At 30.4% G+C, this 19,793-nt stretch overlaps 1 protein-coding gene across 1 annotated transcript; it reads left to right on the top strand.

Annotated features, from left to right (window-relative positions):
- Positions 1-10,634: 10,634 nt before the first annotated feature.
- LOC107957571 (respiratory burst oxidase homolog protein D) lies at positions 10,635-14,821 on the top strand. Its single transcript, XM_016893110.2, is given in 12 exon segments — positions 10,635-11,497; positions 11,591-11,750; positions 11,834-11,882; positions 11,991-12,104; positions 12,196-12,403; positions 12,406-12,620; positions 12,703-13,089; positions 13,182-13,393; positions 13,518-13,620; positions 13,712-13,773; positions 13,883-14,409; positions 14,557-14,821. Coding segments are annotated over 12 exon segments (2,790 nt in total). The 5' UTR covers positions 10,635-10,854; the 3' UTR covers positions 14,667-14,821.
- The last annotated feature ends 4,972 nt before the right edge of the window (positions 14,822-19,793 follow it).

A 19,793-nucleotide genomic window follows, 5' to 3' on the forward strand; every position in this document is an offset into this window, starting at 1 on the left:
AGTTTACAATTTAATCCCTTAATCAATTCTAACTTAGAATTCATTCAATTAAATCCCTAATTCCATAATTTATCCAACATGAACCATATTTGGAAACATATAAACTCTTGAATTATCAACTTAATTTCATCAAAACTTGTTTTAAAGCTTCTAAAATATCAAAATTAAGAGAAAAGGACTTAATTAAGCTTACCAATTAAACTTGAAGCTTTAAAATCCCAATTTCCCTTTTTATTTTCTTTCCCTTTTTCTTCCCCTGTTTTCGTTTTGTTCCCTGCTTCGTTTCTGTTTCTTTTGTTTTGTTTCTTTGTTTCCTTAATTCTTTTTATGCTTTATTATTTTATTAACATAATATAATATTAATATCATTTATTAAAATATCTTTTACTTTAATATTAAGTAAATTAATAATTATATAACAAGTGTACATATTTATATTGTTACAAATATCATTATCTAATTTGCTTATCAAATAAAGATCTCATGATTTAATTAATATAATTAATAATTATAAAATATCTTTATACTTAAATTATAAGTAATTAAATATTTAAATTACAATTGTACCAATACAATTCTTACACATGTATATTTTATTACCATACAATTGTCTTCTATTTAATTTATTTAATAATAATGCTAATAATAATAATCTAATATAAAACCATAATGTTAATTAATAATTATAATAATTTAATATAAAACCATAATAATAATCATTATAATATATAAAACCTAAAAAAATCTTTGATTTTATTTCACCAATATGCCGCCTCATTTGTAGTCAATGGATTAATTGCCATTTTAATCCTTTTTATTTTCTATTGCTTTATAATTAAACTTTTACCCTTTATTCAGTTTAATCCTTTTTATTACTTACTCTAAATTAAGCTAAATTCACCTAATTAGATCCTAATTAGACACACCACTAGGCTCATAAATATTTTTAATAATTATTTTCGGACTTATTTCACTAAGACAGAGGCCCTATAACTCACTTTTTCGGTGCCCGTGAATTTCGGGTTATTATACCACCTCCTTTAGAAATCGAACCACCTCTACCAGATCCCTTGCCTCTAGCTGTAGATATTGATCTCTGTGACGTTACTGGTGCAGCACTATTAGTTTTCAGGTAGTTTCTAATGAAATGATCGATAGAACCACATCTAAAGCAGCCTCTAGTTAATTTCCAGCATTCTCCTTTATGTTTCTTTCTACAGTGTTGACAGTCTGGAATTTCTATTTCCCGAGAGTGACCTCTCACACTGCTAGTAGATTCTGTTGTCTGTCTCCCTCTGCTTCTACCGCCTCTATCAGATCTAAAAATGGATCTCCATCCTCCTTGAGATTCCTTTGATCTTTTTGGCTGCGGATTTGAGCTGGTAGTTTTCGCACGTTTCCCAGTTACTCTGACAGTTTCAGTCTTTTTGTCGAGACCCAACACTTGCTCTACCATTTTGGTTCCCTCAATCAAATCTACGAACTCGGTAATACGATGAGATATTAACTATACCTTGATTTCATCTCGCAAACCTCGTAGGAATATTTGACAACTATCTGCTTCAGTTGCGATAAACTCAGAGGCATATCTGCTGAGTCTTGAGAATTCTCTCGCATAATCTATAACTGACATGCCACCCTGCTGCAGCATTAAAAACTCTTAGTTCTTGTCTTCAATATATATCTCTCCAATATATTTCTTTTGAAATTCCATCTGAAATAGGTCTCACGTTAACTGATTTTCCGGTAGATGTCGTACCACTGATTCCCACCATATATAAGTTTCCCCTTGTAACAACGATACAACACAAATAAAACACTCTTGGATGGAACATTCTAATTTCTGTAAAATTCTCTTGGTTGACTCCATCAATTTTTAGCTGTTGATGGATCGACTCCTTTCAGACCCATAAATTTAGTGGCACCATATTTCCTCAATTCTTTTATCAGAGCCCGTCTTTGAGTAGGTACTGATGTCGTAGCAGGAGCAGTTCCTGCTACTCTTTGTAGTGCATCGGTAATTACTCGTAATATATCAGAGTCATCTCTATCATTTCTTTTATCAACTCTAGGTGGTTGATTTCTTACAGAATTTATGCTAGGCGTTACCGACTCAGTTTCATCTAGTCCATATGACTCTTTATCACCAGTATACATTTCCTGATCGGTATCTTCTATTCTTTCATCTGACATATTTAATCTATAAAATAAAAACAAACAAATAGTTCAGCATCCAAAAATCCCGACTCAATTTTGACTCAAAAGTGGCATGTACTTCTAGACTCAATTTTGAGCTTGGTTTAGGTCGAGAATCGATTAAACCTGATAGCTCTAATAGCAACAATTGTAACACCCCTTAACCCTAAACCGTCGCCGAAACAGGTTTACGAGACATTACCGGACAATCAGACAATTTACGATTAATATTCAAATAATTATAGAACATATTATAATATAATCATAAATTGTCATATAAAACTTTTGCTAATTGACTCTTCTTCTTTTTATTTTCATTATTATTTTATTTTAAATAAAAATTCAACATAACCCTTTTATAAATATTTAACCTTCCTTGCAATTTCAAACTGTTACCAATCCAAAACCAATATTTCAATCAATGCAATTTCTTGTTTAATTGTATTAAAAATCATACCTATAACAATAATTTGATAATTTATTCTATTAACATTTATGTTACCATTAAAAATTAAATTAGAATTTCATTTATCCATTATAAATTTAGCACCAATTATACCATGCATATCATGTAAATTCTCATACCATTTCATTAGTTTATACACCAAAATACCAAATACCATTTTTTTTACAAATAGCATTTTAAAGTGACCAAATTAACACTTATGTACATGCCACTTTTGCCAAAAGAAGAATACATCACTGAGTTTTGCGCTGAAGTCGGGATTGCCTGGATACTGAATCGAGACTCTGAATACCTATTAACCTGCGCACGGAAAAAACCGTACGCTGAATATTTTATGCTCAGTGGTATTACATAATTCAAATTATAACATAATAAACATGTAAGTTAAATTATACAATCATAAAAATTTTCCAACCACTTTTTATATATATAACTTTCATTTCTCACCATTTACAACTCAATTTAGCTCTTCAATATACAATATCATATACTATCATTTTGAGCCATTATTCTTTACATGAACCTTTAGTTCATGCTTCTTATTCTCCTTTCCATATTCAATTCACATTTACAATTCATAATCCATTTTCACATGTCTTTTCAATGGCTCAGCCAATTCATTTTTTTCGATTTAACTTTTTATTTAATTACCCCTATTAACAGATTCAGACTTTGGCGGATACGCGGATCCAACCAAACATATCAGATTGGCACCCAGTGCCTCACCGAATAGTTCGAAGCAAAGTTGACGCCCAGTGTGTCATTGGCCTAGCCGAAGTAAAGCGGTACCCAGTACCTCATCGAAAAGCGGTACCCAGTACCTCATCGAATCTATCCGAAGTAAAATAACGACACCCAGTGTCTCATCGACTCGAGGTCGAAGTATCCCTGAACACCTCCAATCCTATGGCATGCCAACTATATCCGACTCAACCCGACTAGTTAAAAGGGTTTCCAGATCATATATAAATCTCAATTCAGTCACAATTTCTCACATTTTCAATTCAATCATTTTCCACTTTTCAATCAATTTTCAATTCACATATTCATAATTCAATATACTTTCTTAATTCAATATGCATTTCAATTATTCACATATAATCACAATTCAATTTAATTTCATACAATTCAATACTAATACTTACAATGCATATTAACTTAAAATTCAACAATTAATAATAATTAAATTCGAATTATAATAATACTAACACGTATTTCTCATTCAATTCAATTTTCTAAATTCAATTCAATAAAATTACTTACCTCAATATTTACTTACTATAAAATAAATAAATTAAAATTAATACTTAATAATAAATAACTTGAATTATAGTAATACAAACCCGGATTTGTTTGATTACTCCTCGACAACTTTTTTCTTTCCTTTCAATGCCGATGCCTTGAGTTCTTTGCTAGCTATGAAAATTAAAATAATTATACTATTAATTACAGCACTAATTAAAATAAATAATTGAATTTCTAATCAATTTCTACCTTATTCCCAATTTAATCCTAACTAAGTTTACTGATTTTTCTAACTCAATTCATACTTTATTTCTATTCAAACTTCACCCAAACTCAAATTTAACTATTAAAATTTTAACATAATTCCCTAATTTCAAATTTTCCTCAATTTAATCCCTTTAACATAAAATTTATAGCTTACTTTACAATTTAATCCCTTTATCAATTCTAATTTGAATTTTATTCAATTAAATCCCTAATGCACTATTTGTTCAACATGAACCATGTTCAAAAACCTTAAAACTTCCAAAACCTCAACTTAATTTCATCAAAACTTTGTTCTAAAGTTTCTAAAACATTAAAATTAAGAGAGGGAGACTTAATTTAACTTACCAATTAAACTTCAAGCTTCAAATCTTTAGTTTTTCTTTTTTATTTTTCTTTCCTATTCTTTCTTCCCCTGTTCAAACGGCCTCTGTTCTTTCTCTTCTTTATTTCCTTTCTTTATTTCATATCTATTTGTTTTATTTTAATTTGTTTTCTATTTAATTAATTAATAAATATAAAATATCTATTTAATAGCAAATGTATATATTATAATTGTATCCCATATCCACCCTACATATGTCTTGATCTAATCTATTTCATAATATAATATAATTAATAATTTTAATAATAATAATCATCTAATAAATATCTTTTACTAATTAATAATAAATAATAAAATATTTTTCGCTAATTATACATAAATAATACAAATATACTTATTTAATTTAATACACTTATATTTTATTTTTACCTTACACTTGTCTTTTCTTAATTTATTTCATAATATAATAATTAATATAATTTATAGCTTAATAATAATATTAACTAATTAAACAATAATAAATGTCTAAGAAAATCTTAGATTTTTGTTACCCATTTCCCGCTTCATTTTAAGCCATTGGTTTATTTACCTATTTAGTCCCTCTTATTTTCTTTTACTTTACAATTAAACTTTACACCTTATTCAATTTAGTCTTTTTCACTAATTACTCTAAATTAAGCTAAATTCACCTAATTTAAACCTAACTAAACACATCACTAGACTCATAAATATTTCTAATAATTATTTTTTAACTCAATTTACTAAGACGGAGGCCCGATATTGCACTTTTTCGATGCCTGTGAATTTTGGGTCATTACAGTCCAAGTCCAAGTCGTGTTAAATGATAATATGATTGGAACTGAAAAGCATTGAACGTAAAATGCAAGTGAGATATATGGATTTCTGTATCATATTGCGAAAAGCTATTTTAGGTAGCAAATGATGAGAATTGAATATGCTATAAATAATTTGCTTATTAATTGCTTAATTGAATAGCTATTGTTGTTGTATGATTAAATGCGTATGTTATATTAAATTTGGTTTTAAAATATTTGGATTATAGAAATACCACTGAGTTTATACTCAGCGTACGGTTTGTTTTCCGTGCGCAGGGTAGTTACTTAAGAGTTAATTGTTGATTCAGAATCCATCAATGATCCCGATCTCAAACGTGGTGATGTTATTTCTTTTGTGTCGGCATGTACCTAGGATGTCTAAATGTTAATCATTTTGTGGATTGATTGTACATAAGGTTATAAGTTAATATTGGTTGGTTATAATTATATATATGAGTATGTGTTTATGTTTGAGGGTATAGTATGGCATGTTTAAGTTAATGTCTAAATGAAAATGTTATAGGTAAATTAGATTGAATTTAGCATGTTTACAAATTGGATTTATATGATGTCTTATTGATGTGTTTCGATGATATAATTGTGGTACCTATAAGGATACATTGGTTAGATACCTAGATTGACTATTCTGACATTTTTGAATGTATTTGATTTGAAAAGTTCGGTCATGTCTCGTAACCCTGTTCTGACGACGAATAAGGGTTAAGGGTGTTACAATATAGCAATGGTCAATTTTCAACTTTAGCCCCTATGCTATGCTCAAAATTGAAATTTAATGTTTATACTTCAATTATTATATGATTTGGTACTCCAACTTTTTTTTAATGTTATTAGTTAGTCTAAAGACCTTGCTTTGATTAAAATATTATCGTAAACTTTTAAGAATTGCTAACATTGTTAAAATTTTCTATTAAATTATAGTTTATTGTTTATTGTAATATATTTTTTATTACATTACTATTAAGTGAATATTTTTTAATATATTACATCAATAAATTTAATTAAAATTTTTAATGATGTTAACAACTAAGCTTATAGCATACTCTTTTGACTTTCAATTTTTTATTGTTGTCTAAAACATTAATTGACCCAATAAAAAGTATGATAAAAGTATACTAGTTTAATTGAACTTTAGTTAATAATGGCATGCCAACACTGACATCGAAAAATAATGCCACATCTCGCCTGTTTATTCTTAGAGGGTGCTCGTGAGACTTTGGAATAAACTATAGTTTAAATACCACTTACCAATAAAAAATAATACCACTTAAAACAAAATGTTTAAATGAAAATGCGTAGTGCTAAATATATTCTTGACTTGGGCATGAAAATTGGAACTTGCACTTTCAAAAAGGAATTAGCTACTGTTATTAAGTATTTTTTGTATTTTTATATTTCTCAACCATTATTTGGGTTTGAATTTAGTAAGTATTTTTATATTAGGATTTGAATTTTTTTGGTTCAATTTTAAAATAAATTTAATATTAATTTTTAAATTTGATAATTATTCTTACACAAGGACCTAAATATTTTTACCTAAATTAGTTCTTTAACCTTTGACATCTCTTCATTTGCAAAGAATTCTCGGTGTGAAAACACAGAGACAAAGGACTGATCTTTGAATAGGAAAAAGAGTGGATCCGCAGGATCTCAAATGAATTGGTTTATTTGAAAAAAAACCTTGTTCTTTAAAAGATTTATCTCGTGCCTGGTACTGTATGGTTCCACTCTGCAAGAACGCTGAATCATTCTCTTGAAGCTCACCCTTTTCATCATAAATGATTCGCTTGCCCTGAAATGACCCAGCCCAATAGGGAAATCCCAATTCATTTGGCCTTTCGATGCAATCAAATAGAAAGCCCCAAGGGCGCTATATCCTAGGAGCCCAAACTATGTGATTGAATAAATCCTCCTCTATCTGTTGCGGGTTGAGTACTCCTTCTCCTTCCCCTTCTTCAAACTCCGATTAGTATTTTTCATAGAAATTTCTCTGATCAACGATATAACAAGATCCATTTTGCATCATATATAAAGGATTCCTAGGCTCGAACCGAAAAAGCAATGTCACTCGATCATTATCAAACTGACCGCAATCTTTTTTTGTCCGTGACGATCCCACCAGAGCGCCTTCTACTTCTAATAGGCCATGAACTAGATTAGAATCATTCTCAACGAACCCATAAGAAGTGATCCCATTTTTTTCATACAATTTTTTTCTACATCAAAGCCTAAACTTTTTTGGTCCAAGTTAGATCCTAATCATAATAATTGTTCCCATGTTGAAACTTGAACTTTTTTGTCCAAGTTAGTCCTTGATATTTATTTGAAAAAGAAAATGGAACAAAAAAATCGAATCTCAATGTAAGAACAAATACCAAATTCAAAATTAGTTTGATAAAAAAAAAGGTTAAAGCCCAATGTAGAAGCCATCGACAAAATCAAGCTCTAAAGGATGATTAGCCTTTTTATTGATAGTAAACCCTTTATTTTTTTATACTTTTTATATTCGTTTTACGGTTCATATTTAGGATTTGAGGTTATCATTTCTAATAATATCGTCTTTAATATTCGAATTTCGTTCTCCCACTAGAGTATCATGTATCTTGTCATTGCACTCAATATTTATTAATTTATTAAATCCTTTATTGAAACTTCAAAAATTAATGTTGAAATCTTATTACTATCATTTTCTCCCTTTATTTATATCATATACAAAAAGAATTATTTACAAATTCACAAATTTCTTTTATTTTTCAGTAGAATAATGTCTATTTTGATTAGTTTGCAATAATTTTCTTTTATTTTTTATATTTGAATTGGTCCCCGAAATAAATACCGAAATCCACTGGCAGCGAAGCCATTTTGAAAATTGAGGCAATTAGAAAAGTAAAATGGCAGAGTTTGAAGACGAACGCGTCGCCAACCCACCTCATAATGGAAATAATTGCAACCATTTCAACACAGGAATTGGAATTGTTGGTACCGCATGCTTTTCTGGAAGCGCCCCGCACACCAAGTCACCCTCATTTCAACTCTCCTTTTTTTTTGTGTGTGTATTTTTCTTCCTTCCTTTTCCGACTTCCCATATGGTACATACATATATTCACGGGTTCGGCAAGTTAGCCTCAGATGGGACCTATCTTTGGATAAGGTTCTTTCTTTTAATTTAGATACTTCATATCGGTCCAATTCATTTTTTTAAATATATATATATATATATAAACACTAGAATTCATGACTGGGTGAAAATAAATTAATTTATTAATTTTTTGTTATTTCAAATTATAAAAATAAGTGAGCCATTATTTTATTAGAAGTAAAATTGAATTATTGAAATGAGAAGGTGTCTATCTTTTAGTAGTTAGTTAATTTTTTTAAAATAAAAAATTTAAAGGCTTTTCATTAAGTTTTTAAATAATATTATTGATTGATATAAATTCAATTTTTTTATACACATAAACTCAGTTAGTCCTTTGAATATTAAAGCATAAATTATTATAATATTTTGTTTTTAACAATAAATCGAGACTATTAAATAAAGATTTGATTAAATGGTAAAATGTAATTGTTAAAAATGATAGAAGTTAAGGTTTAAATTTTATTATAAACATATATTTTTTATTAAACAGGGTTATTACAATAATCATAAAAATGTGAATTTGAGTACGTTTTATGAATGAATTACGAGTAGAAATATGGTTATAAATTAGGTAAAGAATTTAAAAGGAAAAAAAAAAGTCAAATTTTGAAGTTTTAGTTAACCGTGTTATTTTAAATTTGATATCCACCATTTCATTCTTAATATGGTAAAAAATTCATGAGACGACTAGGTTATGAATTTTTTAAGACCGATTTAATTTATGCATAAATATTAAGGTTTTTGGTATAATTTTGCTCCTGAGCTTTTTGAAATTTAGTTTTTCTGTTTTTAATTTCATGATTTTTTTTCTATTTATATTATCAATTGGACTTTAATTTTTGAATCAGAATATTGAATGTTAAAATTTTACATATTCATATTTTATGTAAATTCATTAATAGTGCCACCTTAATTTTTACATGGCTCAAGGTAAGAAAAGTCCTTAATAAAAATAATAATAATTCAATTAAACTCTTAAGAAAAAAGTTTATCTTATTGAGTCTTTAGTGACCCCTCGAAAAATCAATTAGGCCCTTCTGTTAACGAAAATCATTAATTGATCAATTTAATTGTTTACCTTATTGATGTGACAAACAACACTGGTATGACATGCCACATTAACAAAAAAAATTAATAAAATTGTACACTCACGTGGCATGCCATGTTAGGAAAAAAATCTAAAATTAATAACAATATATATACATCTAGAATGAATCTAGATACTCATTTATCTAAATTCATTCAAGATGAGTACAAAACTATAATTTTTTTTTTAAAAATTATAAAAAGATGTTAGCATGCCACTCAACACACATAATTTTTAAAAAAATCAGTTGATGTGGCATACCATGCACATCATGTTAATATGCTATGTCAATGTTGTTTGTCACATCTAACAAAGTTAAAAGTCATAACCGATTAATTGACGGTTTATATTAACAAAAAGACTTAATTGATTTTGGGGCGACTAAAAGCCCAACCAATTGAATTTTTTCTTAACTGCTTAATTGCATTTTTATATTTTGAAATTAGCATTTTTAAAATTGACATATAAAAGGAATAAAAGTAAAAAAATCTGAAATGTATAGTGACCACAAACAAATTTAAACCTAAGTGTTTTACACGCAGGATGTTTGATATTGGTGTAATATTTGATGGTTATTCATATTTTTCTTATGACCTTTGAAGATCCAAATAATTCCTCTAAGGTTTATGGTTCCTAAAATGCGTACACACTGCTTAAACTTGTATCATTAAAAATTGACATTTTTGTTGCTATTATTCATTAATTTTCAATATAAAATAATTTAAATATAGGAAAACACACTAACCAGGGTTTGGTGTCCCACAAAGTTAGTCTATTCTTGGAAATAATCTTCAGTCATTGTCTGATAATCTTCACCTAACTTCGCATTAAAAGACATGAGCATGGTTTCCATTCATTTATTTCCACCAAACGACTCAAGCAGTAAAACAAAGCTTCCCTGAAATAATTACCATTGTCCTGTTTTTAATATATAGAGTAACTGAACACACGGGGAAAATTATAAAAAAAGGGTGTTTGACCGGCTTCATGGAAGCTTGCTTCTGTAAGTTTCTCCCTGTTTGACTGTTGGCAGTATATATATATAAAGAAGCTCATTTCTTTGAAATGACAAAACGAAAACATTTGTAAAGAGATGAAATACTTGTCTGAAAATCTTTAGACCGATCTTCTTTTTCTTCATCTCTTTCTTGCATGCAACTATTTGTTTCGAGTTTTTTAGTAGTTAATTCACAGTAGAAGAACCTATTTTCGATCCTTGTTTTTATAAAGCCAAAGTTGTTCAGATTTGTAACGTAGAGGAAGAGGAGGGGGAAAAAAATGAGGAACGATGATGGGAGAGGAGCTTATTCGGAGAACAATTCCGACACAGAAAGCATAGCAAGCGACAGGGCGACGTTTAGTGGACCATTGGTCTTAGGTGGCGGCGGCGGCGGTGTTTCTAACAAAAAATCTTCGAAAAAGAGTACAAGATTCAACCTTCCACCGGAAATCACCATGGCCAAGACAAACTCAACACGCAGCGCTGCTAGTTTGGCCGGCGCTGACAATGATGACAGTTACGTTGAAATCACCCTCGACATCCGAGACGATTCCGTGGCGGTTCACAGCGTTCAAGGCGCCGGTGGTGGAAACGAAGACCCAGAGTTGGCGTTGCTAGCTAAGAAAACTTTGGAGAACAAGTCGGCTTCGTTCCGTTCCTATTTGTTGAGGAACACGTCGAATCGAATTAAACAGGTTTCTCAGGAGCTGAAACAAGTTCTTTCGGGAAGACCATCTAACGCCGGCCGGAGGTTCGACAGGACTAAATCGGCAGCAGCTCATGCCTTGAAAGGGCTCAAGTTTATCACCACCAAAACTGGGGGCTCCGGCAACGGTTGGTCTTCCGTCGAGAAGCGATTCAATGACTTGACCGCCTCTACGAATGGCCTTCTTCACCAATCCCAATTCGCCGAATGCATCGGTACGTACTTCACGATCGAAACAACCAAAAAAGAGCATTAATTTTATGCAGAAGAAAGTTTTAGGAATTTTCTTCTTTATTTTTAAAATACAGGAATGAACCAGTCTAAAGAATTCGCCACTGAGCTGTTTCAAGCGCTAGCTCGGAGACATAATGTAACCGGAGACTCAATCAACAAAACACAGCTCAAACAGTTCTGGGATCAGATTTCCGACGAAAGCTTTGACTCTAGACTCCAAACTTTCTTTGACATGTAAAATTTTCTCCCTCAAAATCTGATGAACTGAAAGCAAAATCCCATTTTTTTTTTACTATGTTAAAGCTGTAATTATGCAGGGTTGACAAAGACGCTGATGGAAGAATAACAGAAGAAGAAGTCAGAGAGGTAGGAATCAACATTCAAATTACTTGAAATGAAAATATTTTCTTAACATTTACGTAACTTTTAATAAATGTATATATTTTCTAACGAATGAATTATTTTATATTGTAGATCATCAGTCTCAGCGCTTCTGCGAACAAACTTTCAACCATTCAGAAACAGGCCGAAGAATATGCTGCTTTGATCATGGAAGAACTTGATCCAGATAATGCCGGCTACATCATGGTAAATCGACACTCCCCAAAGACATATCTTTGTTTTGTTCCATGCCGTCTTTGTTTCCCAAGCTTACTGTTTTTCTTTTTGGTTTGAACAGATTTATAACCTGGAAACTCTATTATTACAAGCTCCAAATCAATCTGTCAGGGTCGGGGATAGTCGGATACTGAGTCAAATGTTAAGCCAGAAACTCAAGCCAACTCAAGAGAACAACCCAATTAAAAGGTTGTACCAGAAGACTAAGTACTTCATATTGGATAACTGGCAAAGGATCTGGGTTATGATGTTGTGGCTCGGCATTGTTGGGGCCTATTCGCATATAAGTTCGTGCAGTACCGGAACAGGGCCGCTTTCGATGTGATGGGATACTGTGTTTGCATTGCTAAAGGAGGTGCAGAGACTCTTAAGTTCAACATGGCTTTGATTTTACTACCAGTGTGTCGAAACACCATTACTTGGCTTCGAAACAAGACTAAAATGGGCGTTGTTGTTCCTTTTGATGACAATTTGAACTTCCACAAGGTAAGTCGTAGTGTCATTCTATTGACAATCAAACTTGTACTTAATTCTCAACATCATGTAATGTAATGTAACATAATTGCAGGTTATTGCGGTTGGGATTACGGTTGGGGTGATCCTACACGGAGGTGCGCATTTAACCTGTGATTTCCCGAGGCTTCTTCATGCCACAGAAGAAGAATATGAACCAATGGAACCTTACTTTGGGGAGGACCAACCTTCAAACTACTGGTGGTTTGTGAAGGGAGTGGAAGGTGTAACAGGCATTATAATGGTGGTACTAATGGCTATTGCCTTCACACTAGCCACTCCTTGGTTCAGGCGCAACAAATTGAACCTCCCCAAGTTCCTTAAGAAGCTCACCGGATTTAACGCGTTCTGGTATTCGCATCACCTTTTCATTATCGTCTATGCTCTCCTCATCGTTCATGGTTATTATCTCTATTTGACCAAGACATGGTACCAGAAAACAGTAAGCTTTTAATCCCTTCAATCTCTTCCTTCATTGCATATTAAATCATTAGTACGATTTGGTTAACTCAATTTCCATACCTTAAATTGCAGACATGGATGTACGTAGCAGTGCCTGTTATTCTTTACGCCTGCGAAAGGTTGACTCGAGCATTTAGATCAACTATCAAGGCAGTTAAAATTCTCAAGGTTGCTGTATATCCTGGAAATGTATTGTCACTGCATATGTCGAAGCCCCAAGGATTCAAGTACAAAAGTGGGCAATACATGTTTGTCAACTGCTCTGCAGTCTCCCAATTTGAATGGTACGTACATTCTGATCTTATGTCATTCTGACTCGGTTGTGAAGGTCGGATACGGGATCCGAGCATTGCTTCAATTCTGCATCACTTCGTAATATTTAACCCATCCAATCATCGGCTATTGCAGGCATCCATTCTCCATAACTTCAGCACCTGGAGACGACTACGTTAGTGTTCACATTCGAACTTTGGGTGATTGGACAAGGCAGCTCAAAACTGTTTTCTCTGAGGTTGGTTAATGTTACTTGTCTCCAATGTTGAAACTCGAAACTGAGAAATCAAGTGACTTACATGATTTTGCTTGTGCTGGACATTAAACAGGTTTGTCAGCCTCCAGCTGCTGGAAAGAGTGGACTGCTCAGGGCAGAAGGAAACAATACTAGGTAAAATTTCGTCATCTCGATTACATGCAACTTAAATGAATGATTAATGGATTTGCTTGTAAACATAGCAATCAAAGTTTGATAATGTTGTGTATGAATTGATGTACAGCTTCCCGAAGATTTTGATCGACGGTCCATACGGAGCTCCGGCACAGGACTACAAGAAATACGACGTTGTTCTCCTGGTGGGGCTCGGCATCGGCGCCACTCCAATGATCAGCATTGTCAAGGACATCATCAACAACATGAGAATGGAAGATGATTCATTTCCAGGATCTGGTTTAGAGAATGGGAATTACAACAACAACAACAACAAGAGCAAAGGGTTCAAAACAAGGAAAGCCTACTTTTACTGGGTGACAAGGGAGCAAGGCTCGTTCGAGTGGTTCAAAGGGATAATGAACGAAGTAGCCGAAATGGACGAGAAAAGGGTGATCGAGCTCCACAACTACTGCACCAGCGTTTACGAGGAAGGCGACGCTCGATCGGCTCTCATAACCATGCTTCAGTCACTTCACCACGCCAAGAACGGCGTCGACGTCGTCTCCGGAACTCGAGTGAAATCTCACTTCGCCAAGCCTAACTGGCGTCAAGTTTACAAAAAGATCGCCCTACATCATCCTGACGCCAGAATTGGTCAGTCTACTTTTTTCCTGACCTTTTCACCAACCCGTTTCTTTTTTCCTTCTAATATCCCGTCACCAGTAGTTGATAAAATAAAGTTATCTTTTTTGAGTGTTGTATTATTTATTGATATGGTTTTGAATTCAATGAATATTGCAGGAGTTTTCTACTGTGGGGCACCAGCACTAACCAAGGAGTTGAGACAACTGGCTTCTGATTTTTCCCACAAGACTTCAACGAAGTTCGAATTCCACAAAGAAAATTTTTAATGAAATCTCTTTTACACTTTTCTAAATTCATTCTAATTTTTTAGTTCCAAGTGAATATAGCTTTCTTTTTATTTTCTTAATTTTCCAATTTGTTTTAGCACTATGAGAATTGTACTAAAATTTTCTATATATTAAAATTTATGCCTTTAGTTCAATTTTCTTCAACATTTAGCACTTAACATTTATTTATATTACCATTTTAGTCTTAATCTTTTTTGAGTCATTTTTGTCTTCAACATTCAAATTTTAGTCAAATTATTATTTTTGGATGAAAAATTGAGAAAACTATTAAAATTTTAATGGTATTAATATAATAACTTGCATGATAATATATGTATTCTTCGTTGCTGATATAAATGATTTTTCTAAATTTTTTTGAAATAAATAGGTATAAAAATAACATAAAAAAACAAATTTTAGAGTAAATTTATCACTAAATCGAAAATTTGAAATAAATTTAAACCTATCCAAAAATTATTATTCATCATATTCTTAACCTAATTTGTTCAGACTAAATCTTAGGTAAGATGTGTGCGTGTGAAATACAGTTTTTTTCAATGAACTTAAAGCTTTTGACTTTATTGTGTTTGCCAAAATGACTTTTTGTAAGAAACTAAGAATACATCCATGACATTATTTCAATGTCCACCACCTAATATGATGGAACAATCCATATATGTTTCCAGCTCAGAATTATACTTGCATTGTGCAATTATTTATGACTTATAAATTATAATTATTTTATGAATTTTTGATTGATAAGAAATGATTGTATGAAACTATGATTTTACATCATTCCAATTTCTTTTCAATAGGAGAATGACAAATTTAACTAAAAATACTAAAAATAATGAGGAAAAATCTGATTTGTTATTCTCTTATTGAAAAAAAAATAGAAATAACGTAAAATCACAGTTTCATACCATTCTTTATCTTTGATTGATATAGGTTCTAAGTTTAATTTTTTTATATTTTCTATTTTTTTCTTTTTTCTTTTTGATAAAAATGTTCATTTTATTATAATTAAATATATTTTAATTTTTTTATTCCATTGAAAAAAACTTGAGTGTTCAATTAAACAAAAGTAGATGGTCGAGAGTTTAAGTAATTATAATAATAATTGGATTCAAGGGTTTTAAGTAAATTATTTGAAGTATAAAGTGTATAATCAATTTCAACTAAAATACAAATTTGAGAAAATATAAATTTAATGGGAAGTTGGGACTGCAAGTGGCATAATTCCCCACTTTCTGTGGTGCACCGAAGTCAAAAGAAATAGTGCCCACAAACAAACCCATTATAAATTTAACAATAATTTTGAAAACAATATGATTGAAAGGATAGTATAAATGGATAAATTATAAAAATAATCATTTTTGTTTATCTTTTATATTATATTTTAATTATTTATATTTGAAATGTTATGTTTTAGTCACTTATGTTATTGTTTTGTTACAAAGTGGTCACTTTATCGTTAAATTTCATTACCTTCTTAACAACAGTCCTACGTGGTAGTCCAAATAGGTTTTAAATACCAACTTAGATGTCCAGCTATCGGATGAAAATAAGTTTTTAATTAAATAAATTTAATTTGGACTGCCACGTCGGAGCTTAACGATAAAGCGGCTACTTCGTAACATTTTAAATATAAATGACTAAAATGTAATCTAATGTAAACAAAAATGACTATTTTTATAGTTTACCCTATAATTTTCATAAACAAAATATTTTACATTAATGTGCATTCTTTCAAAAGTTAAATTCAATTGACATTTTTATAAAAATAAAATCTAATATCCTCAATTTAATGTTTTGAGTATGTGAGAATTTCCCAAAAACCACCAAAAATGAAAAAAAAATAAAAATAAAGGCAAAGTGTGTGCCATATAAAAAACATGTAAGAAGAGGAGTTGTGTTTGGACACTTTGATGGTGGGTTACATTTCCACTAATTTCTGTAGTACACATTTAGAATATCAAATCTTGTCCCCTACCAGTTTCTAGAATCATAACATTGTACGATACATATTGTGTTGAACGTGTAAAAGCAAACCCCAAGTCCAAGTAAATTGTAGCTGTGAGTTACGTTGTTCAACCAAGTTGAATTAAAGGATAAATAAATGATCAGTGTGAATTATTATATATTAATTCACAAGTCAAACGCGTTTCATACGGCCGTCAATGTAGAACAAGTCATTCCGATATTTTGACCATCTAATTATGTTATATCTATAATTCTTATTGCACTTCTGGAGTGCCGTGATGCTTTTGCATGTTCCATGCATGCAAATGGGTAGGTGATAATGACCCACACATATGGCCTTTCAATTCTCCCACACTTGATTTTGCTTTACCAGGCCACAGTTGTCCAGCTGTAAACCCATTGTTCCTTTGAATTTATCTTGCTTTAAACATGATAACATATCATTTGACTTTTTAAATTTAAACACGAGACTTTTTACACTCCCATTTTGTTCTCGTTGTTGCCATCCAGTGTCTTTTCATAAATTTTTACTTTTGTAAAGTTTTACCCACCTTGAATTGATGAGGGTATGTTTAGTAGAAAATAGATTGTCTAAAATTATAATTTTTTTTCGCTTTCTATATATTTTTTAATAGGAGAATAATAAATTAAATTTTTTTATTAAAAAATTCTAATCAAACTAAAAATACTAAAAATTAAGAGAAAAATTTAATTTGTCATGTTTCTATTGAAAAAAAATAGGGATGATGTAGAATCAAAGTTTCATATAATCATTTCTTATGCTCAGTATTATTTTTAATAAGTACTTTAAGGACAAAAAATACTTTTAAAACAAAAAATATTCCTAAATAAATAATTTCTTAATAAACTGACAATTTTAACTTCTCCCAAAAATACTTTTAAGAATCATTATTAAACTAAGCTTAATCCCAAAACTTTACTCCAATCTACTGAACTACCGAAAACACAGAACAATAAAAATATTTATATGTTGCTGCTTAATTTGACTTCTCAACAGTTTTCCCATAACTTTTCTCTTAATTACTGTCGTTTGCACTACTTGTTCGAATTTTATTAGTAGTGAATCCATTTGTTTTTATTTAAGTAAAGTAATTTTTTTAATTATAATTGTAATAGTAACTATAAGTGTGACGTAAAAAATATACTATACCTGCCAATGAGGCCTATTTAAATTTATATCGAGCTAAATCCTACTATATACGGGCCTTGCCCAAAGCGTCTAGTTTACGATAAGTTATGTTAATGGAGTCGTACTTTATAATGTTTAATATAAATTTTATAATTATCACTCAATGTTATTGTACTTGTACCCTAATGTATGTTATATCTATTCATGTTAACTTAAATGTATAATGACTTTTTTATCCTCTAATTTTATTAAAAAATTATTTTAATCCTTCATTTAATTTTTCATTTTTTATTCCTTAAACTTATAATTTTTTGTTAAATTATCTTAATTTGAATAAAAATTTTAACATTTGTTAACTTTGCTAACGATACATGTAGATTGTCGTGTGATTGACATGTCAACATTTAATTAAAATTTTAAAATTAAAAAATATTTTAAAACACTTTTATATTTTTTTAATAATTCTAATTATTTTTAATATTATTTTTAAATTTTTAAAATTTAAAAAATTAATTAAAGTTGATGTATCATCTCTACGTATATGTTATTTCAATAAAATTAAAAAACATAAATTTTTCTATCTGTTTTAACATAATTTAATAAAAAATACAAGTTTAAAAACTTAAAAAACCAAAAAAATTAGATGTAAGAAAAAAATGGATTAAGCCTACCTTAAACTCTTGTCCAAAATTTAATCGTGAAGATTAAGAAATTGCGTTCATAATCCCGGTGCTTCCAAATATTCAATCAGACAAAAAACAAAATATTCAAAAAGCGTGTACATGGTTTCAAAAATGGAAAGAAGTTTGTTTATTATCTGCTTTAGAAGTTGGATTTGATAAAGTCAACATTGACCTGATCAAGCCACGTCATGGCTGAATTTTCGCAACTGATTTCATGTCAACTCGGTTACATTTGGGTCAAACTTTCAAAGTTTTTTGCAGTTTTCAACCAATACCGAAAGTTCCATGAACCTTATTTGTCAACTCAAGAAAATTTTGAATAAACACAAGGCTTCAAATTTAAAATATAAAAAATTACGCTTTTATTTTTTTAATTTATACTTTTTTTAAACTAGCTCAAAACATAATTTTTAATTTTTTTAATCTTTAAGTTTATATTCATTTTCAAATTTGTCTAAAATAAATGAGAAATTAATAGCTATTAATTTTATTAATATAATTATGTATATGTGACGTTAATAAATAATTAAAACTTTTAAAAATTTTAAAAATTATTAATTTTTAACAAAAATAAAAAAGCTATTACATTTAAAAAGTTAAAATTATATAAAATTATTTTTAATTATTTTCATTAATAAAAATAAAGTATAAAAAATACTTTTTAAAAATAGGTTAAAATTGATTTTTTTATTATTATTTTTTCCTTCTTTCATTTTCTTTCCCGTTTCTTTACTTTCTATCCTCCTCTACTTTTTTTTATCTTTTTCTCATCTCTTCTCCTAATCCTAGTCACTGCCCCTCCAAATTGCCGCTGACGCCATTTGACCTCCACAGATTGGAAGCCCCTAAAGTGACGCTCCTTGTCTCTCCACTCACGTTTCTCGGCTTAGATTTCCTCAAACCCAATTCAAAACCTTCGAAAAATCCAAAAAAATAGAATAAAAGGAAACTCGATCCGTCGTCATTTCCCACCAGATAGGTCTCGTTTTCCAGTATGATGATCTTTACCATCCAAGGAAGCTTTTCACAGTTGGGATCATCAAATGGACATCTCAAACCCCTTTAATCGGTCAAATCCAAACGGGTTGTATTCTCTCCTTAACTTTTCTTATTCTTATTTAGTGTATAACTCTTCATTTTGTTCTTGATGTTTCTGCCATAACCCTCTGCTTCTTATTTGTCATTCTTCATTCATTTTCCCTGATCTTCTGCTTTAACTTTATCTCCATTGCCTCGGTAGGTCTGAACTCTTGATTGATATTGTTAGGGCTTGCTTTCATGCTATGAAACTATGCCATTGTGCAAGTTCCT

The sequence above is a fragment of the Gossypium hirsutum genome, chromosome A05 (assembly GCF_007990345.1).
Source record: "Gossypium hirsutum isolate 1008001.06 chromosome A05, Gossypium_hirsutum_v2.1, whole genome shotgun sequence".
NCBI lineage: Eukaryota > Viridiplantae > Streptophyta > Magnoliopsida > Malvales > Malvaceae > Gossypium > Gossypium hirsutum.